The sequence below is a fragment of the Phodopus roborovskii genome, unplaced genomic scaffold, assembly GCF_943737965.1.
Source record: "Phodopus roborovskii unplaced genomic scaffold, PHOROB, whole genome shotgun sequence".
Taxonomy (NCBI): domain Eukaryota; kingdom Metazoa; phylum Chordata; class Mammalia; order Rodentia; family Cricetidae; genus Phodopus; species Phodopus roborovskii.
Genome location: NW_026126480.1, coordinates 35,745,384 through 35,772,337, shown reverse-complemented (window position 1 = coordinate 35,772,337; position 26,954 = coordinate 35,745,384). Strand labels below are relative to the sequence as shown.

The window sequence follows — 26,954 nt, the reverse complement described above, 5'->3', positions numbered from 1 at the left end:
ACCAGATCTCATTTAACCGCTGAGTCATCTCTCCAGCCCCAAGACCACACTTTCTCATCCTTCTCAATAGGGCCACTCTCTGATGACCAACCATTGAACTGTATAAGCCCATGGTAGGGCATTCTCATTCAAACCACTACAGTGTCATAACAGACTGTCATGGACTGGGTGTCTCAAACAGACATTTATAGTCTCACAGTTGTGCAGCCTGCAAGTCTAAGGTAAAGTGTAAGTAAGTGCTGGGTGTTGGTGGCACAAGCCGTTAGTCCCAGCACTTGGGAGGCAGAGGCAGGTGGAGCTCTGTGAGTTCCAGGCCAGCCTGATCTATAGAGCTAGTTCCAGGACAGACTCCAAAGCAATATGGAGAAACCTTGTCTGGAAAAACAAAAACAAACAGACAAAAAGATCAAGTGTGAATAAGTGTGAGAAAGGCTGGTAACTGGTGAGGAGTTGTGGAATATTCATTTAAGATGTTTACATTCATTTATGTTTATGCTGTGGAGTATTTATTTAATGATACAAAGACAAGTTACATTTGTTTGATTAAATAAAATTCACCTGGAGTCAGGTGGTTGGCTGACAGGACGTGGTCTGGAGGAACCATGTGTAGCAAGGGTTCTTAAGTGGGGCGGAGCAGAAGGACCCAGAATAATTGCAATTGAGGTGCAGTGGCACAGGTCTGTAACCCCAACAAACACTTAGGATATCAAGGTAGTAGGCATGAAAATTCAAGGCCAGCCTGGATAGATGACAAAACTCTGTCTCAAAATATCCAAAATCCAGGGAGCTGGAAGTATAGTGGGAACCGAGATTGGCAATACCCAAGACTTGAGTTCAATCCAGACTGCCACCCCTAAGAAGAATCTATTATTGCCTGAGCTGGGAACTGTTGGCCCCTTCTGCCTCCAATCCTGTTAGTTATTTTGTTGTTCATGAATACCCTGGGAACTTTTTTCTTTTTTCCAGATCTTCTTGCTAATCCCTTACCAGATTTGCTGAGGAGAATATCTTGCTTTCTTTCTTTCTGCTCATACCCTGTCTCTCACCATGATGATGGGGCCATATTGAGGCCTAGCATAAAGAAGATATGTATGTATATATGCATATATATTGTATATTCTCTCTTTCTCTCTCACACACACATATACATATATATGTATATATATATATATATGAAAAAAAGATGTGTTGGTGTTGTAGAGGTGACTCAACCATTGAGAGGATCTGAATTGTGAACTACCTGTGACTCCAGGTCCAGGCCAGTGACTCTGGCCTCCACTCATATGCACACATCCCCGCTCCCCAAATAATTAAAAATAAAATCTTTGAATTAAAAGAAAGAGAAATGTAGCACCCGTTTCTCTTTGAGCAGCTCAGCTTCCTGTACTGCCCCCATCCCCACCCCACCCCACCCCCAGCCTTGTTTGATACATTCCACTTCCTGCCCCACCAGAGGAAGTGGGGAGCGATACCAGGTGCAGCGACAACCAGCAGAACCATGGTGAGTTCTTGGGCACAGGAATCTAGGCAACTGGGCCCAGTCCCGGCCCCTGAGGGTCCCCATATCAAAGTCAACCCATAGCAAGCTGATTTCCTAGCTTTGGGGCTCAGGTGGTACCGGGCGCTCCTTGCCATGCCCAGGAGCCTCTTACTGTCTTCTTTCACACAGGACAAAGAATATGTGGGTTTTGCTGCCCTCCCCAACCAGCTGCACCGCAAGTCCGTCAAGAAGGGATTTGACTTTACACTCATGGTGGCAGGTCCGTGGATTTTGGAGAGAGACTGGGGTGGGGGGTCCTGGCCGCCCTCCCATCTGACTAGTAGGCCTGTCCTGTTACAGGGGAATCAGGCCTCGGGAAATCCACCCTCATCAACAGCTTGTTCCTCACCAACCTCTACGAAGATCGGCAGGTGCCAGATGCCGGTGGTAAGCTGTGCCCCTACCGGCTCCACCCCTACTGGCTTCCCACCTCCTGCTGGGCTGGTCTTCTCTCTTCCATGTGATCGGGCTACATACTTTTTCTTCCTGTCTGGGGACTTGGATGGTCGGTCACTGGCTTTCTCTGAGACTGTTTCCTCCAGTGAAATACACACTGAGGATGGAGGTGGGGGCACAGGATGCAGCTGCAGCACTAAGAACTGAGTACTCCATTCAGAGCCCTGCTTTCTCTATCTACAGCGCGCACCACACAAACTCTGACCATTGAGCGCCGGGGTGTGGAGATCGAGGAGGGGGGTATCAAGGTGAAGCTGACCTTGGTGGACACACCTGGCTTTGGGGACTCTGTGGACTGCTCAAACTGGTGAGGTGGGGGACAGATAAGAGCTCTTCCACTATGGAAAACCTGGGGTCATTTGTGGGCTAGTTTGTCATGGCTCCTTGGCCTAAAAGGAGCGGCCCGTTTCTGCAAACAATCTGGCACAAAAAGTCCAGTGTTATTTTCTTTTGAAAAAAGGGTTCTCTCTGTAGCTCAGGGGCCTCAAATTCACTATGTAGCCCAAACTGGCCTCCAACTCCAAGTCCTCCTTCCAGGATTACAGACATATTCCATGTCTGCTTCAGTGGTTTTTTGTTTGGTTGGGTTTTTTTCCAGCTTTTTGGGATGGTGTCACATTAGCCCAGGCTGGCCTGGAACTCATTATGTAGGCCATGCTGGCCCCAGATGTGGCAAACCTCCTGCCTCAGCTTCCTGAAGCCTAGCTAGCTTCATTCTATTCCCTGCCCTGTGATCTTAGACTATACGTCTTCTTCCCACATGCCAGCTGGCTGCCTGTGGTCCGATTCATTGAGGAGCAATTTGAGCAGTACCTCAGGGATGAGAGCGGTCTCAACAGGAAGAACATCCAGGACTCCAGGGTCCACTGCTGCCTCTATTTCATCTCACCTTTCGGCAGAGGGTCTGGAGGGTACCGTGGGGGCCGGGTGAGGGACTGGGGATCTGCATAAACCTCTGCACTCTGGAGCCCAGCCCTGGTCAATCTCTGCTGCAGGCTGCGTCCCCTGGATGTGGCTTTCCTCCGGGCAGTGCACGAAAAGGTCAATATTATCCCAGTCATCGGCAAAGCAGATGCCCTGATGCCCAGGGAAACTCAGGTCCTCAAGCAGAAGGTATGGGTGAGACCTGACCTTTAGCACTAAGTAAGAATGGAAGACTGTTTTGATCTTGGGGTGGCCTTTTTAGAGCAGGAGTTATTAGGCTAGACTGAGGTGGGGCGGGTATAAGGATGTATTATGAACCTGTCACAAGCAGCCATGTCCCAACAGCTCTGAACAGAATGACTATCCAGCCCTGGAACTAGATGCGTGGCTAGGGACTGTTTGAGGAAAAGGGGATGGCTATCACAACTCCCAGCATCTTTTTGGTCCTGTGATAGTGACAACTCCCTGCCTGCTGTCTTTAGAATGCTTTCCCCTGTCCCACCTCCGGTTATTTTTTTGTTTTGTTGTTTGAGACAGGGTTTCTCTGTATTGCTTTGGAGCCTGTCCTGGAATTAGCTCTGTAGACCAGGTTGGCTTCGAACTCACAGAGATCTGCCTGTCTGCCTCCTGGGTGCTGGGATCAAAGCCCAGCTTCCTCCGGGTATTTTGATGTCTGTCCTGACTTTCTCAGTCTCTCCCCATCATGTCTCAAAGGATTTGCTTTTGGTCATCTTGTGTGGTCACCTCTCACCATCTGTTGCTCACATCTTTCTTCCTCTCTGATTACCCAGTATCTCTGTCCCTCACTATCTCTGGCCATGCAATGTCGGTTGGTCACACCTCAGTTTCTCCCTCTGTCTGCTCTGAGATCCGGGACCAGTTGAAGGAGGAGGAGATCAACATCTACCAGTTCCCGGAATGTGACTCTGATGAAGATGAAGAATTCAAAAAGCAGAATGAAGAGATGAAGGTTTGACAGGTGGACGTGGAAGGGGAGGGAAGCAGAAATTAAAAGTGAAGGAGAAAGCTTTGAGAAAGAGTTTTTATGCCCAGGAGGGCCCAACGTGACTCCTGACTCTCGCCCGGTAGGGAAGCATTCCTTTTGCGGTCGTTGGTTCATGTGAAGTGGTGAGGGATGGTGGAACCCGACCTGTGAGGGGACGCCGCTACTCCTGGGGTACCGTGGAGGGTAAGGCCAGGCATGCGTTGAGAGCAGCATGGAACTGAGTCTGCCTTCTTATGTGAAACTAGAGGGCTCTAGTCCTGGGAGTTCCTAGAAGCCGTCCTTGGGCGGCAACAGTGAGGTACTCCCAGAGAGCAGATCCTAAGGGTGGAGTTTGATGGAAAGCTACCTGGTCCGCCCTCTAGTGGAGAACCCACATCACTGCGATTTCCTAAACCTGAGGCGGATGCTGGTACAGACCCACCTTCAGGACCTAAAAGAAGTGACCCACGATCTGCTCTACGAGGGCTATCGGGCTCGCTGCCTACAGAGTCTGGCTCGACCTGGGGCCCGGGATCGAACCAGCCGCAGGTGAGAGCCGAGCTACTTTAGTGCTCCCGAGGATAGTGTCACCCTTTGAGCAATCCTTCCTGACTGGTCCTGCTACTAGGCTTAACCCCACCTCCCCGGTCCAACTAAGCCTCTCCCATTCCGTCCCTAACTTAAGTGACGAGGCCCCACCGCCTACATCCAGAATTTGTCCCATGATTAGACCCATAACTTAGACCTCGTCCATACCCACCCTCCGGCCCTGTTTCTAGCAAGCTTTCCCGGCAAAGTGCTACAGAGATCCCGCTGCCCATGCTGCCTCTGGCTGACACTGAGAAGTTGATTCGCGAGAAAGACGAAGAGGTGAGCAAGCACATCTCTTTCCCTCTAAGCAACTCCCTAGATCCCATTCCGGCCTTGCCCGGTCCCACTGCTTGCAATCTTGCTCCGCACAGCTGCGCCGCATGCAAGAAATGCTGGAGAAGATGCAAGCTCAGATGCAGCAGAGCCAGGCTCAGAGCGAGCAGTCAGATTCTCTGTGAGATCCTTACCATCGCCTAAACTAGCATCTGCTCTCCGCCAATCTTCAGTTTCATCCCGGCCTTAGACTGCCCAGCACCCAATCCGGAGACCCAGAGGGTAGGCCCGCCCTTGCACTTGAAACAAGTTCCTCCAATCCGGATGATTGTATGTAGCCTCGCCCAACTCCACCTTCCCTGCTGTTCTGAAAGGACCGCCCTCCGACTCCTGATGGCGGGTTCCTCTTAGGATAGGTACCCTGTTCCTCAAAGTTCTCCATCTAATAAAAACTGCTTCCCCCACACCACCCGAGCCTCCCGAGTCTTCTTCCCGGCAGAAATGGAGCTGCCCGCTGCGGGCCTCCTGGCCACTAGTCTTGATGGGCGGCGGTGCTTCAGCCTCCTCCTGAGTTCGCGCATAAACATACTGAAGTTGCCACCAATAAGAAACAAAGACCAGTTGAGTTTTATTGGGGGTTGGGTGAGAGTTGGGAAGGCTAGATGCCTATCTAGGTCTTCTGAGACCCTGGGTCCCCTATTCCTGGTCCTTAGCGTCACCGTGTGTGATGACATAGCAGATGTTCTTGTAGTCTACGTTGCCGCCCACATCTGGAGGGAATGCTGCCCACATGTTCTTGATCTGTGGGAAGATAAAGGAGTAAGTAGGGCTAGGACTGGTCCTCGGACTCGCACTGCCCTTCCCAGGCCCTCCCCAACTCACCTCCTCCTGGGAAAATCTGTCACACTGTGTGGTAAGCAGCTCCTCCAGGCTGAGAAGGTGACATTTGGGGAGGTGAGATTGGGTTCATGAGTCCTGTCCTCTCTCATTTCATTCCTTTTGCCACCAGCCCCCCATTCTTCCCTGAAACCCAGGGTGGCTCTTTTTAGTCTGGCTCATCTCCCAAATGCTGTGGCCTCCTGTCTCAAGTTTCTCCCACTACTTGCTGTGAAAATGTAACCCTGATGCTCAGTCCTTATTGCTCACTCATTCTGCCAACCTTGAACCCTTTACACAGGAGCTTAAGGAGCCTCTAGTGGAGCTACTGGAGGGGGCACTCACAATTGCTTCTTGATGGTGCCCTTCCCCTCTGGGTCCAGGACCTTGAAGGCTCCAGTGATCACATCCTCGGGGTCTGCACCTGGAGGTTAGAGGATACAGGAATCCAGCAAGCCCCTGAAGGTATAGGAAGAGGCAGCTAGGGCCTTGGACTGAGAACCTTTTACTCACCCTTAAGCTTTTCTCCAAACATGGTCAGGAAGACAGTGAAGTTGATGGGACCACTGGCTTCCTTCATCATGGCATCGAGTTCCTCGTTCTTCACATTGAGACGGCCTGAACAGGGTGAGCAGCAGGGGTTGGAGTTGGATGCTGGGGACCAGAGTTTTGCTTCCCATAAACATATATCAACTCATTCACTTTTCATATGGTCAGATTGAAGCCCGAAGTTGCTGGACGCCCCCCCCCCCAGCTTTCACTGTTTATGGATGGGAGTAGAGGGCTCACCCATGGCTGCAAAGGTGTCTCGGAGATCCTCCTTGTCAATAATGCCATCCCGGTTCTGGTCAATTACAGTAAAAGCCTGTGGGGGTTGGGGTGGGGACAGGTGAAGCCAGGACTGGGCCCACAGCTTCAGCATTACTGCCGCAGGCAGATCAGATTCTGGTTCTCACCAGCTGACCCCTCCACCCTTCACAAGGAGGGGAAGAATTCTAAACCCTCCTCCTCCCCTCAACAGGTGCACTTTTGGGCGGGGGAGGGGGGCTTCCCTTAATGTCCCTCACTTACCTCCTTGAACTCCTGGATCTGAGTCTGATCAAACATGGAGAAGACATTGGAGCTCCCTTCTGCTGCTGCCCTTCTCTTGGCCTTCTTGGGTGCCTGTGAGGGTAAAGGTTGAGAAGGAACGTCCACAGGCCAGTTCCTGTACTTCCCTCCTCGGAGGAGATCAAGCAGACTTTGGTTGTTGTTAAAGACAGGCTCTCTTATAGCCTTGCTGCTACTCAATTGAAGATGACCTTGATCTTCTGATCTCTAGCTTCCATCTCTGCTTCCAAGTGTGGCTATCAGGGTCATCATCTTATGCTGCCACATCTGACTTTATTTGGTTGCTTCTGCATGCTAGTCAAGCATTACCAGTCAACTGAGTTACATCCCCAAACCTTTTTTTTTTTTTCCTATTAAGATATGGTCTCACAGCCAGGCATGGGCTAATTCCAGCACTTGGAATGCAGAGGCAGGCAGATTGAAGTGGGTTGGAGGCCAGCCTGGACTATAAAGTGAGTTCTAGGACTGTTACACTGAAAAACCCTGTCTCAAAAAAAAAAAAAAAAAAATAGACATAGTCTCATTACTTAGTCCTGGAATTTATTGGCTTTCCTTGAACTCAGGGAGAGGCACCTAATTCTGCCTCCTGAGTACTGGGATTAAAGACCACACCCAGCTCCTCCTCCAATTTTTCTTTTTTCTTTTGAGACTGGGTCTCATTTATGTTGCTCAGGCTGGTCTTGAACTCCTGGGCTCCAGTGATCCTATGCCCTCAGCCTTGAAAGCAGTTGAAGTTATGGGCATATCCCACCATGCCTGGTCAGATTCAGAGTCCTTTGCATCCCTTCTTCTAAAGTAACTTTTTTTTTTGGCACATCTTGGCTGAGGGGCTTGTTTTGGCTGCACCTCTCATGTCCATCCAAGCTATAGCTTCTGGGTCCCTTCATCCTGTCTGGCAAGTGCCCTTCTCAGGACACGACCTGCAAATCTGGCTCCCATACCTGCTAGCTTAATCCACTCCTTGACCCTATCTGAACCTCTAATTCTCACTTATAAAATGAGAGTGCAAACATATCACTGTCTGAGGTCTTTAGAGAGAGAGAGCACAGAAAGGGATGAACAGACTTTGAGCAGGTCTAATCTCCCCATGGTTGACCATCCAAGCATCCTATCCTTGACTGAGTCCTTGAGACCACCACTCTAGCCTCTGGCTCCATCCTGGTGCTGAGAGAGGATTCATATCTTACCTGTAGTTGGACTGAGAAGCACCAACTTTTTTTTGAAGGGTGAGTCTACCCTGTGCTAATGGGTTTGGACTGCAGCTGGGGATCTTCACTCACCATGTCTTAGATCTCCTGGGGGCAAGGCAGTGGCTCCAGATGGAAAAGGCAGGGAATCTGCTTGGAGCAGCTCTTCTGGGTTTATATAGTCCTGTCCCTACAATCCTTAGCATACCATGGTAACCTTAGCCCTGCAGATACCCACCCCAGATACTAAAATAGCTCAGCTCAGGGGCCTCTCCTTTCTTGGAGGCTTGCAGCTGCTGGAGCCCAGAAAGGGAGGAGGGAGTAAGTCTTGAGATGCAAGTCTCATTAGAATAGGCAGGAAGGGGTATTCTTCCCCCAAAAGGGGACTGCATTGTGCCAGAAGTCAGAGGGACCCCAGCCAACCCATAGTTTTGGGCGAGATGAACCAGACCTTTGAGCCTCTAAATGGGGTGACTCAGATCTAAACCAAGCATTTATTGCAGACCTACAATGTGCTTGGTTTTGCGTTAGCAAGTAAGCAAATGGTGATAATAACAACAAAACTCAACAGAGAGCTAAGGGAGTGATTCAGGTGAGGGCTGATGAGCAGACATTCAAGACAGAAGGCACAGCACATGGGCAGAGGTGGGACAGTGAAAGGTCAGCTGTTAGGTTTGCCAGAGTGTGATGTGGCTAGACGTTAAGGGTTAATGACTAGATATAGCGGGGGTGTTCAATGACAAGCAGAGATGCTGGTGAACTTGGGAAGGGTTGAAGCAAGAGAGGTCTAGTGTGACTCGAGGCTGGACCTCAGAAGAGAAGAGACAAAGACACCAAGAGGAAAGTGTTAGCTGTCACCTTCTCCTAGGTAGAAGAGCCAATGTCTTCTCCTTCCTGGGGAAGAAATGGCTTGGCTGACTCTGACTCTCATAATATTCTGGGCCTCAGTGTCCACATTCTCCTCTATGCAGTGGAAGTCTAGGGAAATAGCAGTAGAGGAAACCCCAGGTTGGCAATGACACCCATCTCCTCCTGTTCCCTTTAGGACCTGATGTCCTGAAGAATGTGTCTCCTCCCTTCCCCTCCTCCAGTCCATGCCAATGCCACTAAGACATTTTCTTTTCTGGGCACTGGGGCCCAGCCACCTGTTGTCTCTAAGAAGAGAGAAGGAGCCATCCTAAACTTAGCAGCTGCCCTTGGCCTCCTGCACAACCCTCCCTGCTTTGGTTGGCAGCTGTTTGCCTTATATGGGTACCGTGGGGGGCTACGTCATGGAGGAGCCCACTCATTAGTGGGTTCTGGGAGGTGAGAAAGACTCCAAAAAGGGAATGGGACTGCAGGAATGCCCAATAAGCTTGAATCAGATGGAGCAGATCTGACAGGTCATTACAGGGCCTGGGTTTTTTTTTGGGGGGGTGGGCCAACAAGACTGGGGAACTTGAACACTCAAAAGTCACTGGGGAGCTGGGAAGTTGAGAGTTAGGTCTCACTAGAATAGAGAGTGGTAGATGCTGTATGATTTCGGGGCCCACTAGTCTTGGGGTTCAAGAGAACAGAGAATAGAGCAAGTGGTGTTTAGAATCCAGAAGGTTAGCACTCTTAAAGGCTGGTCTTTATGATTCTGGTCTAAGGACAGCCTTGAGGGCTTATGAACTTGGAGTCTAGGTTAGTAGATAATGAGCACTAATGGGAAGTGATAATCATAGGGCTTGGTTCTTGAATCCTGTAAAGAACAGGAATATAGCTCTTCTCTGCAGAGATGTGGCAGGCAAAGGAGATGCAGGTCAGCATTCCCAATGCCTGTTTGTTTTCTAATGAGAGAGGGCAACGGTGGGGATTTGGGTGGGTGGGGAGGTGAAATGGATCTGGAAGGAGTTAAGTGAGGGGAAACTAACTAGAATATATTATATGAAAAAAATCTATTTTCAATAAAAATGCACTGTACTAATCTTAAAACAATGGTTCAAATAAACAGTAGATGTTTGGCAAAAAAAAAAAAAAAAGAAAAGAAAAGAAAAGAGAGAAAAAAAAGAACAGGAATACAGATATGGAGAGTTCGTGGTATTGGGGATTCATAGATTTGCGTTCTGAGATGGAACACCTCCTCCCCACAATGAAGTAGCTCTCAGGGGGACAACGTTTGAGAAATCACAGCGTTGGGGGAGAAACTCAATTTATATATAAGAACTGAGAGAAACCTGGTGTGAGAGTCCTGCCTGAGGGAGGGAATTCAAAGAGGTGAATCTTTTTAGAAGACTCTGACTACAGACTGATTAGAGGTACCGAGGTGGAGAGTACTGTACGAGGGCATTGGGTTTGTGGTGCAGCTCAGGAGCTGAATGAATGGGGACCCTTTTGGAAACCCAAGAAGGCTAGCACGGAACTCTTATTGGCTAGGAGCCGCACCGATGCTCCAGGCCCCTTCTCAGTGATGTCCCCAGCTGTCACCTCCTCTCGCGCTTGTCTCTGGTTGTCACTGACTATTCTTGCTCTGGCACCGCCTGCTGGCAGCATCCCTGCCCCTCGAAGCTACCATTTGCTGAGAGAGTTATCTATTTCCTTACCCTTTTCCAAAGTGGAGGAAGACAGTCATTGGCTGATAAGTTAAGCAAAAGTTCAACCCGCCTCTCTAGCTGTCATTCCCTCCTGACCCATCCCAGGAAGTCTAAGAATTCTTCAGCTCTTTCTATTGACTGCTGATACTGTCATCCCATGAATAGACATCACCGCAGGGCAAGTTGACCATCTAGCCCCTTTTTCATTGGTTCCCTTTTCTCCGTTTCTATTGGCTAAGAGGTCCTAGGCCCTGCCTTTCACTGCCCAGCACCACCTTTCCGCGATCACTCACGCTTCAGCTGTGTTTATTGGTCAGGAGGCTCAGGGTCCCTCTTTTCTATTGCTTATTTTCTTCGTCCTGTCTCCGCCTTCTTCATTTCCTCTTTCTAGACTACCCGCCCTCTTCCCGCCTCCAACTCCACCCATCCTTCCATCGATTGGCAGGAACCCAGCTTTCTCTCTCCTATTATCTGTCCAGGTCCTTTGGAGGGGGCGGGAGGAAAAAAAAGGGGCGCGAGCGGGCCTTTCTTCGCGCAGGCGTAGTCCGCCGAGACTCGGGCAGCTCCTCGGCGTCTGCGCAGGCGCGACGTCAGCAGCCGGCCCCTCGCTGGGAGGGGGCGGCGCGAGCGCGCGAGCAGGGTGAGAGGCCGGGAGACCCCGGCGCGAGCGCCCCCGACCCCTGCCCCGCCTGCGCGCGCCGCCCGCCGCCTGCCGCCCGGTCCCGCCCCGCCCCCGGCGCGCGCCGAGCCGCGCCCTTCGCCCTCTCTGCAGCCCGGGCGGGCTGCTCCGGGCCGCCTGAGGGGCGGCGCCTTCTGCGGCCTCCGCGGCGGGGGGGATGTGAGGGGCGGCCCACGGCTATGGAGACGGGCCCGGCGCCCCTGGTGGCCCCGCCGCGCCGTCACGGCGCCTCCGCTGCCCCTTCGCCCCCGCCCCGGGGTTCCCGGGCCGGGCCGGTAGTAGTGGTGGCACCAGGACCGCCAGTGACTACGGCCACTTCTATTCCGGTCGACCTGGTGGTCCCCGGGGAAGCTCAGCCCGCCTGGGTTCCAGGATCGGCACAGACCTCAGCCACGACGGCCACGGGCAGCACGGTGGTGGTGCTAACCCTGGAGGCCTCACCCGAAGCCGCGAAGACGCAAGAGTCCCCTGCACCGGCGGCAGAGGCGGGAGCAGAGACGTCGGTAGCCTTGGCTTCGGGAGCAGAACCTAAGACGGAAGAGGCTCGAGCCTCGCCCATCCCAGGACCAGGGACCCCCACTCGGACCCCTTCCAGAACGGCGCCTGGAGCCCTGACTGCCAAACCCCCGCTTGCCCCCAAGCCGGGAACCACAGTGGCTTCAGGAGTGACTGCACGGGGTGGAGCAGGACAGGTGACAGGTGGACATGGAGCTGCTACATCAGCATCGGCAGGGCCGGCGCCTGAGGACCCCTCAGGGCCTATCACAGGCCCTCCTGGGACGTGTGAGGCTCCGGTGGCTGTGGTGACGGTGACCCCAGCTCCGGAGCCTGTTGAAAACTTTCAAGACCTGGGCTCCACCTCCAGCCTAGGACCTGGCATCTCTGGGCCTCGAGGGCAGGCCCCGGACACCCTGAGCTACTTGGATTCCGTGAGCCTTATGTCGGGGACCTTGGAGTCCTTGGCAGATGATGTGAGCTCCATGGGTTCAGACTCAGAGATAAATGGGCTGGCCCTGCGCAAGACGGACAAGTATGGTTTCCTTGGAGGCAGCCAGTACTCAGGCAGCCTGTGAGTACACGGTGGGCACCCCGTGGGGTTGCTTGTGGAAGCTGGGGCGGAGGAAGGGGGTAATGATGCTGTACCCGCCAGTCCTGACCCAGGGGGTCATTAGCAGGAACTGTGGTGCCCAGAGCATCCTGGCTTCGGAGTTGGGGAGTAGGGATCTGGGTTCAAGCCTAGACCTTGCCTGTGTCCTTGAGCTAGTGGTGTCCCTGTACCTGTGCCTCAGTTTCCCTTGTGAATTGAAGTGTTGAATGAGATGATACCTGGTGAGCAGCCAAGATACCAGCTGCTTGGTATGAAACTTAACAAAAGCCAGATATTCTGGAAGGTTTGTTGGACCAGGGTTCTGATAGAGGCCGTGGGTCCCTGAGGACGAGAAGGATGCAGGCACCTTCAGAGTAGCAGTAGGCAAATGGTAGGGTGAGGAAGTCTGGTTGATGGAGGGAAGGCCCTGAAGGCAGGGCTTCTGTTAGAGGGCAGGCTTGTATTTTCACTGAAGGAAAGGGGTGGGGGTGGCCTCTTCCCCATTTCCTCATCTCCCCTGCCTTATAGTCGAGCTTTCCTAGTTCCTTCCAGGGAGGGGCCTGAGTCACTCCTAAGGTGGGGGTGTGATTGCTCTGACTTCTTCCTTCCCCCTCTCTGGATTCTGACCATTGTCCTGTGCTCCCTTAACCTGCTCGCTATATAGCGTCAGTAACCTGGTTAGATCTGCAGCCTAGAGCGTTGCCTGAGGACACTGCAGCCAGGCCTGTCCTGAGTGCTGACTGAAGCAGTACTTTCAAGACCTCATCTGGAGGGAACGCCTAAACAGTTGGTTTCAATATAGTTGGTGGGTTTAGCCTAGAGACCAGAGGGTTTTGTGAGCACCTGGATGTGAGAATTCTGCTGAAGAGGCTGTCAATCAGGAAGATGGGTGGGAGCAAATCAGGCAAGGCTTATAAGCTAATAGTCACAGTCTGAACTCTAACCGAAGCTTGACCCTGGTCTTTTGTCCTGCACATTTTTCAGCTTATAAGAAACAAAACTACCACACTTGAGTTGTCTCCCTCAAATAAAGTGGATCTGTGTGACTATGGATCTATGTGACTAGTGGACATTCCTCAATACTAGTTGGAAGAACTTGGGTCAAATTCAGTTTTAGAATCTTCCCTCCTGTGTCAGGCAGTATGCTGGCTGCTATTTCTCTTTTTGTAACTTTGTCACTTCAGAACCTATCTTCCATGGCAGAGGAATTACCCCTGAGGTGAGGCTGATACTAGCACAAACACTTTTTTCTCTTACAGGGTAAAGTCCAAGCTCTTTAGCCTGCACACTGGCTCCATACTGCCCAGCCAAGCTAGCCTCTTTGGTCTCAGCACCAGTCTGCCAGGCTCTGTACTGAGTTAGTAGGGGATTGTTCAGGCCTGTCCACCTGCAGGAGCACCGTTTCCCCTTCTCTGCCTCCTAGTTTCTCTTCACTCATTTTGGTACACTTCTGATGTTCTTTCCTTCATAATAATAGCTCTTGTGTGAGTTTTTGTCGTTGCATTTCTCACATCATAGTTTTGCTTCAAGATTTGTCAAAGTTTTTATGCACATGGGTGTTTTGCCTGTACTCATGTCTGTGCACCATGTACATTGTGCATGTAGGGCCCAGGGAGGCAGAGAGAGCTCAGACCCTCTGGAGCTGGAGTTTCCAGACCTTACCTGCCATGTGGGTGCTGCGAACTGAACCCTGTTTCTCTACAAGAAGAGCTGGGCCATCTCTCCATCTTCCTTCCTTTTGTAAGCTATCACATTCCTAAGGGCAGGGAAGGCACCTTAATCTTCCCAGCTCTGAGAGTGTGGAACCGATTTATGACAGAAAAGAGATGTCTCTTTAGGAAGCTCCTAGCACAAAGTAAATTAATATCTGATGCGCTCCTATTTAACAGTCTTTTTATGCTTTTTGTTTTGTTTTTAAAGATGGTTTCTCTCTGTAACAGCTCTGGCTGCCCTAGAACTCTCTTTGTAGAGAGTAAACTGGCCTTGAATTCAGAGATCCACCTGCCTCTGCCACCCAAGTGCTGGGTGGTGCATTTTCTTAATAGCCCTCATAACTGTAGGTGGTGGCATCCCATTTATAGCCGAGGAAGATACCCAGTTGCTCACAAGTCAGGACTTCCTAGCTTCTAAGGGACAGAACTGGGTTGACCCATGCTTGCTTTTCCATTTCATTCTCTTAGTATTGGTTCCTGTAAGTAACCCTCCATTGCTAGACAGATGGAGTTGACAGAACAGTATCAGGGCAGGAGAATTCATTTGCTTGGGAATCTGGGGAGGTTGCAAAGAGGAGGAGAGGAAGTCACAGATGGTCCAAGAAATCTCATGTCTCATAGGCTAAAATGAGACATTTAAGGTCATTACAAGTACTAACTAGCCCCCTGCTGTAGGCAATTTATTTACAAGTCCTTTCGGGTAGATATTGCCATTATTTACCTTACAAATGAGGAAATTGAGGTGTAGAAAAATTAAGTGATGTGTTCAAGGTCATACAATAAGTAAATGGTAAAACTAGGACTTCAAAACAGATTTAATAAAAAGGTGGCTTATATTTAATTATTATTATATTTGCAGTGCTGGGACTGAATTCAAGGCCCATCACATGCAAGACAAGCACAGTACCACTGAGCTACATCCCAGCCAGAATGTATTTTTTCACTATTACCAAAATTGGATGTGTCAGAAATGGGATTTGAATTCTGTGTGTAGAGATCTAGTAGAGAATGAAGCCTTTAAAGTGTGGTAGACAAGGCCATGGATAACCCAATATTCAGACATTTTGATCTCATACAATTTCTAGTTTCTCAGTTGAGCCTGAGCTGGGCTTGGCTTCCCCAGTAGCCTGGGCTCTGAACGACAGACACTGACCTCTTCCATACTTGCCCTGATTCTGCAGAGAGAGCTCTATTCCTGTGGATGTGGCTCGGCAGCGGGAGCTCAAATGGCTGGAAATGTTCAGTAACTGGGATAAGTGGCTGTCACGGCGTTTCCAGAAGGTTTGAGGGCTGTATGGTGGGTTGGGCAATGTGCAAGGGTAGGGGAGGGGCAATGGTGCTGGAAAGCCCAGGAAACTAATAATATCTGCTCTCCTAACACATTGAAGATCAGTGGTGCTTAGCCCTTAGGAGGAGGAGCTTTAAATTGTAGCCAGGCCAGGTCCAGCTTTGTCACATCTGGCATGTAGCAGGAATGTCTGTGGGGGCCTGATATCTGGTGGGGAAAGCTTGGGGAATGTTCTAGCCCTGAAGCTGTCACCCTCGATGCTACTCTGCCTTAGGTAAAACTGCGATGCCGGAAAGGGATCCCCTCCTCTCTCAGAGCCAAGGCCTGGCAGTACCTGTCTAATAGCAAGGAACTCCTGGAGCAGAACCCGGGCAAGTTTGAGGTTTGTGGAACTCCACGGTATGGGGACACATGGCACTGTCTCTGCAGGAGAGATCAGTTCTCCCAGACCCTGAGGTAATCCCTGATATCCCACTGCAGGAGCTGGAGCGGGCCCCTGGGGACCCCAAGTGGCTGGATGTGATTGAGAAGGACCTGCATCGCCAGTTCCCTTTCCATGAAATGTTTGCTGCTCGAGGAGGGCATGGGTAAGAGCCTGACTATGTGGGTTAGTTAACAAGCATCTGTTGAAGGTTCTGGGTAGATACAAGGCTTGGTCCAAGCAATTCTTACCTTGCCCTCTAGGGCTCTTAGAAGAGTGACTGTTAATCAGTTGAGTGTCAAGTAATGTTAAAAGAAGTGTCTGGTGAGGGAGATTCTGATTTGGGCCTTTGTGTAGGCACATCAAGGTTGGATTGTGCTAAGTTTTAAACAATAGTTGGGGCTACAGCAGGGCAGGGTTTTCTTTCATGGGAGATTTTTAAAAATTTTTATATTTGTTGGTATTTTGCCTACCTACATGTCTGTGTGAGGGTTTCAGATTTTCTGGGACTAGAGTTATAGACAATTGTGAGCTGCCATGTGGGTGCTAGGAATTGAACCTAGGTCCTCTGGAAGAGCAGCCAGTGCTCTTAACCACTGAGCCATCTCTCCAGGCCCTCATGGGAGGTTCTAATAAGCAGTGTCTGGACAGTGGGATTATATACTCCTGAATCTGGAAGTTTGGGCCAGATCACTAAGAGCCAGGGCACTTGCATTTTTATTCTGTAAGTTAAGTTTCCTCAGGGTGAAATATAAGTACCACTTCTTATTAGTGATCTGAGGTAGTTATATAGCCTTTCTGTTGTGTTAGAGCTCATACCTAGGGCCTCTCACATGATAGGCAAGTGTTTTATTACTGAGCTATGTTCTTGGCCCTAGATGAAAAATTGCTCTTTAATTTTTTTTTTTCCTTTGGGACAGGGTCAAAATCAGATCTGTCTGTCTTTGCCTTCCAAATACAGATTAAAAGTTATGCCACCACTGCCATAGCCCTAGACAGTGGGTTGTTTTTGTTGGTGGTATTTTTGTTTTTGAGAATAACCTTGAACTTACTGAGTAGCCCAGAGTGGAATTCAGTAATCTGCTGCAGCCTCCCAAGTGCTAGGATTATAGCTATGTATTACCATGCCTACCTTGAACAAATGGTCATCTTTTAACAAATAATAATTGAGCACCTCATCTGTCGGGCACTATTCCAGTCACAAATGACAGCAATAAACCAAAACCCCAAAACTGTCTTCATGTGGGAATAGACAGTCCAAGATGAAGGGAAGTATGCTGTATGTGAAGTAGTAGAGAGGAGTTTAAAGCACTAATAGAGAATGGAGATCGTATGGGGACAGGGCTACAAGAACAAAGTATGAGAGACTTGTTACTTACTAATGAAGATCAGAGAGCTGAGGGGAAAGGTAGGTTTAGGGTTATGTCAGAAGTTTTAGAATCAGACTTGATAGCTCATGCCCATAGTCTTAGGCACTTAAGTGGACTTTTGTGTGTTGGGGCAGGGGATGGTTATCAAATCAGCATGTAGGCAGCTGAGGCAGGAGGATTGCCATGAGTTTAAGGCCAGCCTAACATACATCTTGAGTTCCAGAACAGTTTGGCTAGAGTAAGATTATGTCTTAAACTGGGAGAGGGATTGCTTATTGGACATCCAAGAGATGTAGACAGGTTGGGTACCAAATAGTATAAGTCTGGATTTCAGGAAAATAATTTAAATTGGCAGTTAGTTGGGAATTGAAAGTGTGCTTATGAAAGAATTAGACTCACCCATGGGACAAGACGAGGTCACAAAACAAGTACAGACTCAAAAGGAGGATGTGACTTGGTGTGATAGTGTACACCTTTTAATTTCAGTGCCGTGTAGAGGAAGATGGGTCCCTATGAGTTTTAGGCCAATCCAGTCTACAACATAGTGAGTTTTAGGCCAGCCAGGCATGTATAGGACACCTGCCCCCCCCCCCCCCAAAAAAAAAAGAAGGCTAGGCAAGCAAGGCTTGAGCCTTGAAATTCCAATGTTTTGGGAATGAGACAAAGTAAAAATTACAGAGCACTATAGGACCAGAGGGTGGAGAGGTAGAGAGGTAGGAGGAGTCTGACTTCTGAGAGCAGCGTGAAGAAAGGCATCAAGGATCCGCTCCAGGAAGTGGTGATGACGGATGAGTAAATCAAACCTGAGAACTAGAACTAGCTTGGACATCACACTAAGTCATTAGTGACTTTTTGAGACAGTCTTGCGTTTATAGCTTAGCTGGCCTCAGAGTTCCAGAAATCTTCCCACCTCAGCCTTTTGAGTCCTGGGGTTAAAGGTGTGAGCCATTACAACTGGCTTATTAATGACTTGATGGAGGCAGTTTTGTAGGCAAATGCCTGCCAAAAGTGTAGGAGGTAGGACATAGAAAACAGTAAGTGTATTTTCTATAGCAACTTGGCTGACTAGGTAAGGAAAAAGTGTATTCTTTAGAGGGGAGAGTGGGATTAAGGGACACAAGAGTAAGGGCCAGTGAGGTGGCTTGGTGGATAAAGGTACTTGATTTACAAGCCTGACAACCTCAGTAAGAAAAAAAAAAAAGAAACAGTAGGCCTGGACATATAGCTAAATGGTAGAGTGCTTGTATAGCATGCACAAGGCCCTGGGTTCAAACCTAGAACTGCAGAAAAAATAAAACTTTAAAAAAGCAGATTGTTAGTATGCTAATGGGAATGACTTAATAGAGAAAAATGGGTGAAACAGAAAAGATGGCACACTCATAGCAGAAAGGAAGGCTGGGGTCTGGTCATAGCCAGAAGGGTGGCTATGGTAGAAGCTACATTATGGTAGAGGCTACATTTTTGTATGTCTGGTGCCAGAGGATGTCAGAAGAAGTGTGGGGTCATCTGGAACTGGAGTTACAGATGGTTGTGAGTCATCATGTATGTGGATATTAGGAGCTGAACTTGGGTCCTGTGCAAGAGCAAAAAGTACTCTTAACTACTTCTGAGCCAACTCTCCAGCCCTCAGTATTTTGTCAGTGTTAGTTTGGTATGGATTACTTTTATTATGTATTAGGTAAAATAATCAGCATCATCAAATGTATTATTTCATTAGTACTTTTTCAAAGTAAATAGCAATAAGTAAATAGGGATAGGAATGTAGGTCATTCAGTAGAGTGCTTGTCTAGCATGCATGAAGCTCTGAGTGATTTTTAGCACCACAGAAAACTAAGTGTGATAGTGCATACCTTTAATCCTGGTACTGGAGAGATGGAGACAGGAGGATCAGAAATTCAGGGTCATTTTTGGGTACACAGGATTAGAACCCAGCAAGAGCCACGTGAAACCCCACCTTAAAAATTTTTTAAAGTCATAACAGTGTGGTTGCAGATAAGATATAAATGATCACATATGAATGACTGAATTTAGGGCACTGCTAATATAAGCAGTATTAGCGGTCTGACTGGAAGCAGCAAGAGCTGGGAAGTTGATAGATATTTTGGTATAAGAGATAGAGGTCAGCCAGGTGTTGGTGGCACAGGCCTTTAATCCGAGCACTGGGGAGGTAGAGGCAGGCAGATCTTTTTGAATTGGAGACTAGCCTAGTCTACAAGAGCTAGTTCCAGGACAGGCTACAAAGGCTCAGAGAAACCCTGTCTTGAACCCCCCCCCCCAAAAAAAAAAAAAGGTCAGAGAACAAAGTAGCTGTGGAGGGGAAGAAAGAACAGGTGTTGGTGAAGTTCAGGGTACAGTATGGCTCAGACTTGGTGGCTTCCCTCTGGGAAGCTGTTTTGGAGTAGGTGGAAATACCAGATAAGAGAAGGGCTGGGGCACAGATCTGGTTTGATGCAAAGAGAAGAGAAAGATGTGAGGCACAGCTGATTCCTGGCCTTAACCAAAAATCTGGACTACTAGAAATGCTGGGAAGTCTGATAAATCCAGTGAAACAGATAACCCTAAAAGATTGCCTGCCCTGGGGTATAAAAACACTTGATTCCAGAGAAGAGCTGACACAGTGGCTGTTGACAAGCTCCTGAAGAAAATGACTGTGCTTTGGGGGGGTGGTTGCAGATGAAGAAGGGAATGGGTAGGACATTTATGGAGTATGCAGCCAAGGGTGAAAGGCTAGAACCTAGAATGCTGTGACTGCTGAACCTCTGGTAGGCCAGACTAGGAAGGCAGATGGCTAAGTGGTAGTAAAGCTTGAGATTAGCTTGGACCTTGTAAGAGAGTTCTGGCCCAGGCTTAGGGGCAGGTTTGATGATTGCCATCTTCTTCTGCACTCCCCTTAGGCAACAGGACCTGTACCGAATCCTGAAGGCCTATACCATCTACAGGCCTGATGAGGGCTACTGTCAGGCCCAGGCCCCCGTGGCTGCCGTGCTGCTCATGCACATGCCTGCTGAGGTCAGCATATGTGAACCTGGTTGGGGTGGGGGTGAGAAGACCTTGGCATACCATGGAGATGGGAGAGCTGTCTACTCCCTGCTTCTCAGGCCCCATCCCTGCCTCTTTGTTCTTGTCCTTCTTAGCAAGCCTTTTGGTGCCTGGTGCAGATCTGCGACAAGTACCTCCCGGGTTACTACAGTGCAGGGCTGGTGAGTGTCTGGGAGCTGGGTGCATGGGGCTGTGACTTTCCCCAGGGCTGTCATAGGTACTTGCCCTGCTCCATTTGTCCTTCTGTTCCTCTACCATTGAGGGTAAGATACCCTCTTAGGGTGGATTATATCCTGAGGGGAACATAGCAAGTCAGACCCATTTCTCATGACTCTTCCCACCACTTCTAGGAGGCCATTCAGTTGGATGGAGAAATTTTTTTTGCGCTTCTGCGCCGGGCTTCCCCTCTGGCACATCGGCACCTTCGGCGGCAGCGCATTGACCCCGTGCTCTACATGACAGAATGGTTCATGTGCATCTTTGCCCGCACCCTCCCCTGGGCTTCAGTGCTGCGTGTCTGGGACATGTTTTTCTGTGAAGGTATTTCAGTGGCCGCCTAGGTTGGGGGGTGGTAGGGCTAGGATTTGTCACTTTACTGGTAGCCCATGGCCAAAAGTATGGGCGGGCCTAGGCTTCATAATAAGCTGTGTGCAGGCAGGTAAAACAGAACCCATCTTGATTCAAGCCATCAACCTAGACTCTGCTTGCCCTCTAAAATACCTTCAACCTATAGCAACTTTCTTCACCTATAAGACAGGCAGTAAACAGCAACAGGGGCTGTCTTTCCTACATGAGACAGGTTGAGATCCTGGACCTGATGCCTCTTTTTGCCCCTCTCTGACCCTGTAGGTGTTAAGATCATCTTTCGAGTGGCTCTGGTCTTGCTGAGACACACACTGGGTTCTGTGGAAAAGCTGCGCTCCTGTCAAGGCATGTATGAAACCATGGAACAGCTTCGAAACCTGCCACAACAGTGTATGCAGGAGGACTTCCTGGTGCATGAGGTAGGCCTTGAGCCTCAGCACACCTTGATCCACTTCAGTCCATGCTCAGACCCATCTATACTCTGGCTCCCATGTCTTCTGTCTAGGTAACCAACCTCCCAGTGACAGAAGCATTGATTGAGAGGGAGAATGCAGCCCAGCTAAAGAAGTGGCGGGAAACTAGGGGAGAGCTGCAGTATCGGCCCTCACGGCGACTGCATGGCTCCCGAGCCATCCATGAGGAGCGCAGGCGGCAGCAGCCACCCCTGGGCCCTTCTTCCAGCCTTCTCAGCCTCCCTAGTCTTAAGAGCAGAGGCTCTCGGGCAGCTGGAGGGGCTCCTTCCCCACCACCTCCTGTTCGCAGGGCTAGTGCTAGCCCTGTTGTCCCTGGGGCCGTGGTCACTGCTGAGGGACTGCATCCATCCCTTCCTTCACCTACTGGCAACAGCACCCCACTAGGCACCAGCAAGGAGACCCGGCGGCAGGAGAAAGAGAGGCAGAAACAGGAGAAAGAGCGAGAGAAGGAGCGTCAGAGACAGGAGAAGGAACGGCAAAAATGGGAAAAAGAGCAAGAGAAGGAACAGCAGAAGCAGGAGAAGGAACAGCAGAAGCAGGAGAAGGAGCGGCAGAAGCAGGAGAAGGAGCGGCAGAAGCAGGAGAAGAAGAGCCAAGGCCGTAAACTTTCCTTGCAAAGTCGAAAGGGAGATGGGCCCCAAGCACCCCATGATGGTGGGGACAGGTCAGCAGCTGAGGCCCGGCAGGATGCTTACTTCTGACCTCTTGTTGGGTCTAAATGACATGGCCCTTTTCCTTTTCCCTCAGTCAAGAGCAGGCCTGGCAGGGATATTCTTCCAGCTCCCTTGGCAGGCTCTTCCTTTTTCTGAGGAAAGTGGCTTGATTCCCCTGACTCCTTGCCAGCTGCTGATCCCTATATGGCCAGGACAGCCACAGTGCATGGGACAGCTATATTTCCTAGGGTAGCAGTGACCAAGTCTGGAGACTCTCTTTTGTCCAATTAGGCCCAGCTTGGGTCTCTGTCACTCCTACGAATTCCTTCTGGGGTGCTGTCTTAATTTGCCTTTTGTCACAGGGTGACTCTTGGCAATGGCAGTTAGCAGTTGCAGATTCTTACACTCCAGTGGCTTCCCTTAGATGGTGGAGCTAGGTTCCTTTTCCTGTCTTGGGGCCCTGCCTGTCACCCCACTGTCTTTCTGGGGGCCAAGGCTGTTTTTTTCTCTCCTGGATATCCTTGTGTTGTAATTATGTACAGAAGGTCAGGTTGGCCTGGGGTGGGGTGCTCTGTTCTGTTTCACAGTGCTCCTGTACTCCAGTTTATTTAAGGGGATGTGCAAGGAAATGCCCTCCATTTCCTTCCCACCTACGTCCTGCTCTCCCTCCTAACTCACTTACTTTGTATGCTCAGGCCTCTCTGCTGCCTCATCAGGAAGCTTGTCTTTCATTTTGTTCCTCTCCAGCTATCAAGCCCCTCTCTGAGTAAGGGTCTTCCCTTGTGTCCAGGGGGAATCCAATGTTTACATTCTCTTCTGTCTTGGTCCTATCCCTGTGGTGGGTTTTTGGCCCTTTGAGGAAACGGAAAAAGAACCTGCTGTTATACCTGGATCTGTCTCCTGCCTTGTTATTTAAAGAGGGCTTTGGAGTAAGGGAGGGGGGAGGGGCAGGAAGAAAGTCTTAAGTCTCCATAGGTGCAGTCTGCTGATCTTGGCAGGTATATCTAGATCCTTGCTCCATCTCTCAACAAGCATAGTGGTCCAGCTCCTGCCTGAGCCTTGCTTGGGGTCTGCTGCCTCCTGGGACTCTGCACAGCTCAGAACACTGACATCTCCTTTCCAACTTGCTTGTGCACCCCTAGAAGCTGAAGAGAGACTAATTAGGACTGGAAAGCCAGTCTTGAGATGGAGCTAGGTTCCTGGTCAGCAGCTTGCTGCAGTTCCTAGGGTGGGCTAGTTGCCTTCAGTCCTTGTTTTCTGTGGCTAGCTTGTAGGCCCCAGCACTCCCCTTTAGTAAAGGCATGGGGTTGTGTGGCCCTAAGGTGGAGCTCCTCTTGGCAATACAGCAGAATGAGGCTCAGGGGTGTGTGGTCTCCAGGTAGAAGAGGAAGTTCCCTCTGGGATGAACCAGAAGGCATTCTGTAGCAAGTTGCCCTCCTGGTGTAGGACCTGTATTCTGTGCCCACAGAAGAAACAGGCCACAATTCAAGATTCATGGTGATTTAGAATGGAGAAAATCCAGGAGAAAGGTGTCGTCCATCTGGCCGCCCTCATCCAGCTCCTGCAGGATCACCTGAGCTGTCTAGCCTGGGGGCGGGGTGGTGGTGATGGTGATGTTCTGGCTTTTTGAGTTGTTCCCAAGAGCTTCAGATCTAGACCTCCCTATATGGGAAGATCTCACCTGGCTTCACTTCTGCAGGAGCAGGTTTCCATCACCTCGGCAGTTGGGGTCGGCTTCACCTTGTAACTGGATGTACCTGAGAGCAGGGTATTATGGGCTTCTGGCTGGGTACTGGGCACCGGTGCCAGCGCCACTTCTTGTTATTCCTGTTCCACTACAGAAAGCAGGAATTGAATGGGAACAGACATGGGGCAAAGAACTTCCTAAAAGGTCCTAAAAGGAGCTAGGTTTGGAATTTTTTTTTTTTTTTTAAGAGCCGGTCTCACGTTGTATCCCTGACTGAGCTCAATCTCGCGACAATCAATCCTGCTTATTTCACGAGTGCTGGGATTGTATCGAGCATGGAAAGTATTGAATGCCGTTGGGCGCAAAGAGCTCTACATATAGAGTCAAACTGGAACCCACAGCCTCTGCTCGGCCTTTGTCCCTCCATCCATCCAGGCCTTGGGCACCTCTCTTTCTTTCTTCCTTCTTTCTTTTTTTTCGAGACAGGGTTTCTCTGTGTAGCTTTGGAGACTGGCTGGCTGTCCTGGCACTCACTCTGTAGACCAGGAACTCAGAGATCCGCCTGCCTCTGCCTCCGTAGTGCTGGAATTAAAGGCGTGTGTCATCACTGCCCCGCCTTGGGCACCTCTTTACGCAGACAGCGCCACGTCTTCACCGTGGCGTCTATTTCAGAGGAATAATAAACACTTCCCGCCATCCTCAAGCCGGGTGAGGCAGCTATAGTAGTTCGCGCGAGTTTTCTGGGGTCTTACGTCACTTCCTGCGAAGGCTGTCTTGGCCAAATGTACACATCCGCCCGTTCCGACAGTCTTTTGGATGGAAGTGAAGCCACTTCCGCCTCATGGCGGTCTCAGTCTCCTTCCGGGTTATGGAGACGGGTGCCCCGGATGTAATACTGGCGAAAGCATCTTTCCTTTCTTTCCCCGCCTGATTCTGGGTTCTTAGGTGAGCGCCAGCCGGTAAGACTGTTCGAATCCTTGTGAATTTGCTTCCTCTCTAATTTGTACGTCGAATCTGGCATGGTCGAGCAGGTCGCTGCGAGGAATTATGGGTCCGAAGCAACTAGGGCGCCAGCTTGGTCCGACCGACCTCTGAGGGCTCTCGGATGGGAGAGCTGGGGGAGCTCTGTAGCTCCGGACTGGTAGGGGAGTGAAGACGTGGGGAGCCTGACTTTTTCTCCTGGGTGGGAGTCCCCACAGGGTCCACGTGGGGGCGGAAATTCTTCATGTATCCTCCCTTCAGCGCCTCTGAATTGCCAAACCAATTCCGAACGTCCTGCCTGCTAGTTCTTCAGATGGTCCAGGGTTCCTTCCTCTCAAACGGGACCTGGCACTTACCAAGGAAAATGTTGGTGATGCCTGAGCGCATCGCAGCCGGCTCTCCTTACCCAATTTCCTTACTCTATATATTTTTCCGAGGTCCAGCTGAAGGAAGTGTTCTGTCAGCCATGCCAAAGAGGAAAGTGACTTTTCAAGGTGTAGGAGATGAGGATGATGAAGATGAAATCAATGTCCCCAAAAAGAAGGTGAGATGGTCAGACTCTTAATTTCTGTGGAGGACAGAAGAGAAATAAAAGGGAGAAGTCTGACGAGAGAAAAGCTGGGAAGCGAAAGGAAGGGTCAGTTTTCCCCAGTGCACTGGGTTTGGTAATTTTTCAGAGTGGTTACAGATCCTGAACTATTTGGGAAACTAGCCAGTAGATTGCATTTCTCATTTGCTGCTTTCTACTCACAGCCAGTGGACCCTGTGGCTGGAGCGGGGGGTCCCGGGAGCCGCTTCAAAGGCAAACACTCTTTAGACAGTGATGAGGAGGATGATGATGAGGAGGGGTCCAGCAAGTATGATATCCTGGCCTCAGAGGATGTAGAAGGTGAGCCATCCCCAAAGCATTAGCTGTGTTGGAGGGCAGGTCTGAGTATGGAGGCGGGAAGTGTGCCTGTCTCTTTTTTGCATGCCTAGCATGGGGCCCCCATGTCTTTGGTGCAGGTCAGGAAGCAGCTACTCTCCCTAGTGAGGGGGGTGTGAGGATCACACCTTTCAACCTGCAGGAAGAGATGGAGGAAGGCCACTTTGATGCTGATGGCAACTACTTCCTGAACCAGGACGCACAGATCCGAGACAGCTGGCTGGACAACATTGACTGGGTGTGGCCCAGGAGCTGTCCTGGCTGAGGCCTGGGAATGCAGGTGCTGGACCTGGGCCCTGGTGGAAGTTTGTAGGAAATAATAATTATCTTTCCCTTATAGGTAAAGATCAAGGAACGGCCACCTGATAAGCACCAGGTTTCGGACTCAGAGGAAGAAGACAGCCTGGGTCAGACACCAATGAGTGCCCAAGCCCTTCTGGAGGGACTTTTGGAGCTGTTGTTGCCAAGAGAGACAGTGGCTGGGGCACTTAGGCGTCTGGGGGCTCGAGGAGGAGGCAAAGGGGACAGCAAGGGGACTGGACGGCCCAATTCCCCACAGCGCTTAGACCGGCTCTCTGGGTTGGCTGATCAAATGGTGGCTCGAGGCAACCTTGGTGTATACCAGGAAACGAGGGAACGGTTGGCTATGCGACTGAAGGATTTGGGGTGTCGGACTCAGGGAACCCATGACCCCGCACCTCCACCCTCCCTGGATATGTTTGCTGAGGAAGTGACAGAGGGGGAGCTGGAAACCCCAACCCCTACCCATAAAGGAGGTAAGCGTAAAGGACACAGGAGGGGTACTGGGGCAGGGGACTGGGCACTTGAGGCCCAAATGTCTTTGTTGTTTTAGAAGCAGAGTCAGCGGGAGATGGTCTCATGGACGTGATGTGGGAGTATAAGTGGGAGAACACAGGGGATGCTGAGCTGTATGGACCGTTCACCAGCGCCCAGATGCAGGTAAGCCTCTTCCTCCTGCCTGTCTGTCTATCCCAGCTTCTGTCTTCTTTCCTCAGTTTTGTCCTCTCTTCCTACAGACCTGGGTGAGTGAAGGCTACTTCCCGGATGGTGTTTATTGCCGGAAGCTGGACCCTCCAGGCGGTCAGTTCTACAATTCCAAACGCATTGATTTTGATCTCTACACGTGAACCTGCTAAGGGCCCAGTGTGGCAGCCCCTTCCTCCTTGGACTTGGCAGAAGAGGCCCCAGCTGCCCTGGGCAGTGAGGAAATTGGAAGCTACTCTTCAGCCAGTTTCCCTTTCCCAATAAAAGCCTTGAGTGTGCATCAGGGCCTTGATGTGCTGGTAGCCAGAAGCCAGGGCTCCTGCAAAGCTCCTGTTGGCTCACCTGCCCTTCAGTGTTTTCTCCTTCCTTAGATGCTTCTCTCTGCAGTCTTGGACCACCTCAGGTGTCCTGTGACTTGCCATGTCAAATTCTCTCTAATCCTGCTATTCTCCTGTCTCCCCTGCAAGTTCTTGTGTTGCTGATCTTCAGCTTTTAGGATCTCAGATTCTCTGGCCTAAGTAGCCCCCTTGCCACTGGGACATTTGGAAGTTT

General features: G+C 50.3%; 4 protein-coding genes across 6 annotated transcripts; 3 read left to right on the top strand and 1 right to left on the bottom strand.

Moving 5' to 3' along the window:
• Positions 1–1,618: 1,618 nt before the first annotated feature.
• Positions 1,619–5,238, top strand: Septin1 (septin 1). Its single transcript, XM_051193017.1, has 10 exons — positions 1,619–1,760; positions 1,841–1,927; positions 2,180–2,303; positions 2,764–2,898; positions 2,992–3,109; positions 3,789–3,890; positions 4,010–4,109; positions 4,289–4,454; positions 4,685–4,775; positions 4,868–5,238. The coding sequence occupies exons 1-10, from the start codon at positions 1,634–1,636 to the stop codon at positions 4,952–4,954; spliced, it is 1,137 nt and encodes a 378-aa protein (XP_051048974.1). The 5' UTR covers positions 1,619–1,633; the 3' UTR covers positions 4,955–5,238.
• A 135-nt stretch (positions 5,239–5,373) lies between these two features.
• Positions 5,374–8,180, bottom strand: Myl11 (myosin light chain 11). The gene is made up of 7 exons (XM_051193040.1): positions 8,036–8,180; positions 6,717–6,809; positions 6,435–6,510; positions 6,159–6,263; positions 5,991–6,069; positions 5,652–5,700; positions 5,374–5,570 (listed from the first exon to the last, which is right to left on the bottom strand). Exons 1-7 carry the CDS (start codon positions 8,036–8,038, stop codon positions 5,466–5,468), a joined length of 510 nt encoding a protein of 169 aa, XP_051048997.1. The 5' UTR covers positions 8,039–8,180; the 3' UTR covers positions 5,374–5,465.
• Positions 8,181–11,193: 3,013 nt separating this feature from the next.
• On the top strand, positions 11,194–22,696 carry Tbc1d10b (TBC1 domain family member 10B). The gene is made up of 9 exons (XM_051192998.1): positions 11,194–12,245; positions 15,157–15,256; positions 15,538–15,645; positions 15,744–15,850; positions 19,949–20,063; positions 20,189–20,254; positions 20,444–20,633; positions 20,943–21,097; positions 21,184–22,696. Exons 1-9 carry the CDS (start codon positions 11,356–11,358, stop codon positions 21,850–21,852), a joined length of 2,400 nt encoding a protein of 799 aa, XP_051048955.1. The 5' UTR covers positions 11,194–11,355; the 3' UTR covers positions 21,853–22,696.
• A 1,606-nt stretch (positions 22,697–24,302) lies between these two features.
• Positions 24,303–26,680, top strand: Cd2bp2 (CD2 cytoplasmic tail binding protein 2). Of its 3 annotated transcripts, none has more exons than XM_051193021.1 (7): positions 24,303–24,450; positions 24,916–25,016; positions 25,226–25,361; positions 25,478–25,635; positions 25,738–26,173; positions 26,251–26,357; positions 26,435–26,680. In XM_051193021.1, the coding sequence occupies exons 2-7, from the start codon at positions 24,939–24,941 to the stop codon at positions 26,543–26,545; spliced, it is 1,026 nt and encodes a 341-aa protein (XP_051048978.1). In that variant the 5' UTR covers positions 24,303–24,450; positions 24,916–24,938; the 3' UTR covers positions 26,546–26,680. The 3 variants fall into 3 exon arrangements, with proteins under 3 accessions (XP_051048978.1, XP_051048980.1, XP_051048979.1); XM_051193023.1 differs by having other exon boundaries at positions 24,311–24,436; XM_051193022.1 differs by having other exon boundaries at positions 24,320–24,450; positions 24,910–25,016.
• The last annotated feature ends 274 nt before the right edge of the window (positions 26,681–26,954 follow it).

Excerpts from the sequence above, each read along its gene's own strand:
- Myl11 (XM_051193040.1), bottom strand. Across the intron at positions 6,511-6,716 it reads AGATCCAGGAGTTCAAGGAG|GCTTTTACTGTAATTGACCA; the intron begins GTAAGTGAGGGA and ends CAACCCCCACAG. Across the intron at positions 6,264-6,434 it reads AGACACCTTTGCAGCCATGG|GCCGTCTCAATGTGAAGAAC; the intron begins GTGAGCCCTCTA and ends CACCCTGTTCAG.
- Cd2bp2 (XM_051193021.1), top strand. The coding sequence starts at position 24,939 with ATGCCAAAGAGGAAAGTGACTTTTCAAGGTGTAGGAGATGAGGATGAT. Across the intron at positions 25,017-25,225 it reads TCAATGTCCCCAAAAAGAAG|CCAGTGGACCCTGTGGCTGG; the intron begins GTGAGATGGTCA and ends TTCTACTCACAG. Across the intron at positions 25,636-25,737 it reads GGCTGGACAACATTGACTGG|GTAAAGATCAAGGAACGGCC; the intron begins GTGTGGCCCAGG and ends TTTCCCTTATAG.
- Septin1 (XM_051193017.1), top strand. The coding sequence starts at position 1,634 with ATGCCCAGGAGCCTCTTACTGTCTTCTTTCACACAGGACAAAGAATAT. Across the intron at positions 1,761-1,840 it reads CTTTACACTCATGGTGGCAG|GGGAATCAGGCCTCGGGAAA; the intron begins GTCCGTGGATTT and ends GTCCTGTTACAG. Across the intron at positions 4,776-4,867 it reads TTCGCGAGAAAGACGAAGAG|CTGCGCCGCATGCAAGAAAT; the intron begins GTGAGCAAGCAC and ends TGCTCCGCACAG.
- Tbc1d10b (XM_051192998.1), top strand. The coding sequence starts at position 11,356 with ATGGAGACGGGCCCGGCGCCCCTGGTGGCCCCGCCGCGCCGTCACGGC. Across the intron at positions 15,851-19,948 it reads GCTGCTCGAGGAGGGCATGG|GCAACAGGACCTGTACCGAA; the intron begins GTAAGAGCCTGA and ends CACTCCCCTTAG. Across the intron at positions 20,255-20,443 it reads GTTACTACAGTGCAGGGCTG|GAGGCCATTCAGTTGGATGG; the intron begins GTGAGTGTCTGG and ends CACCACTTCTAG.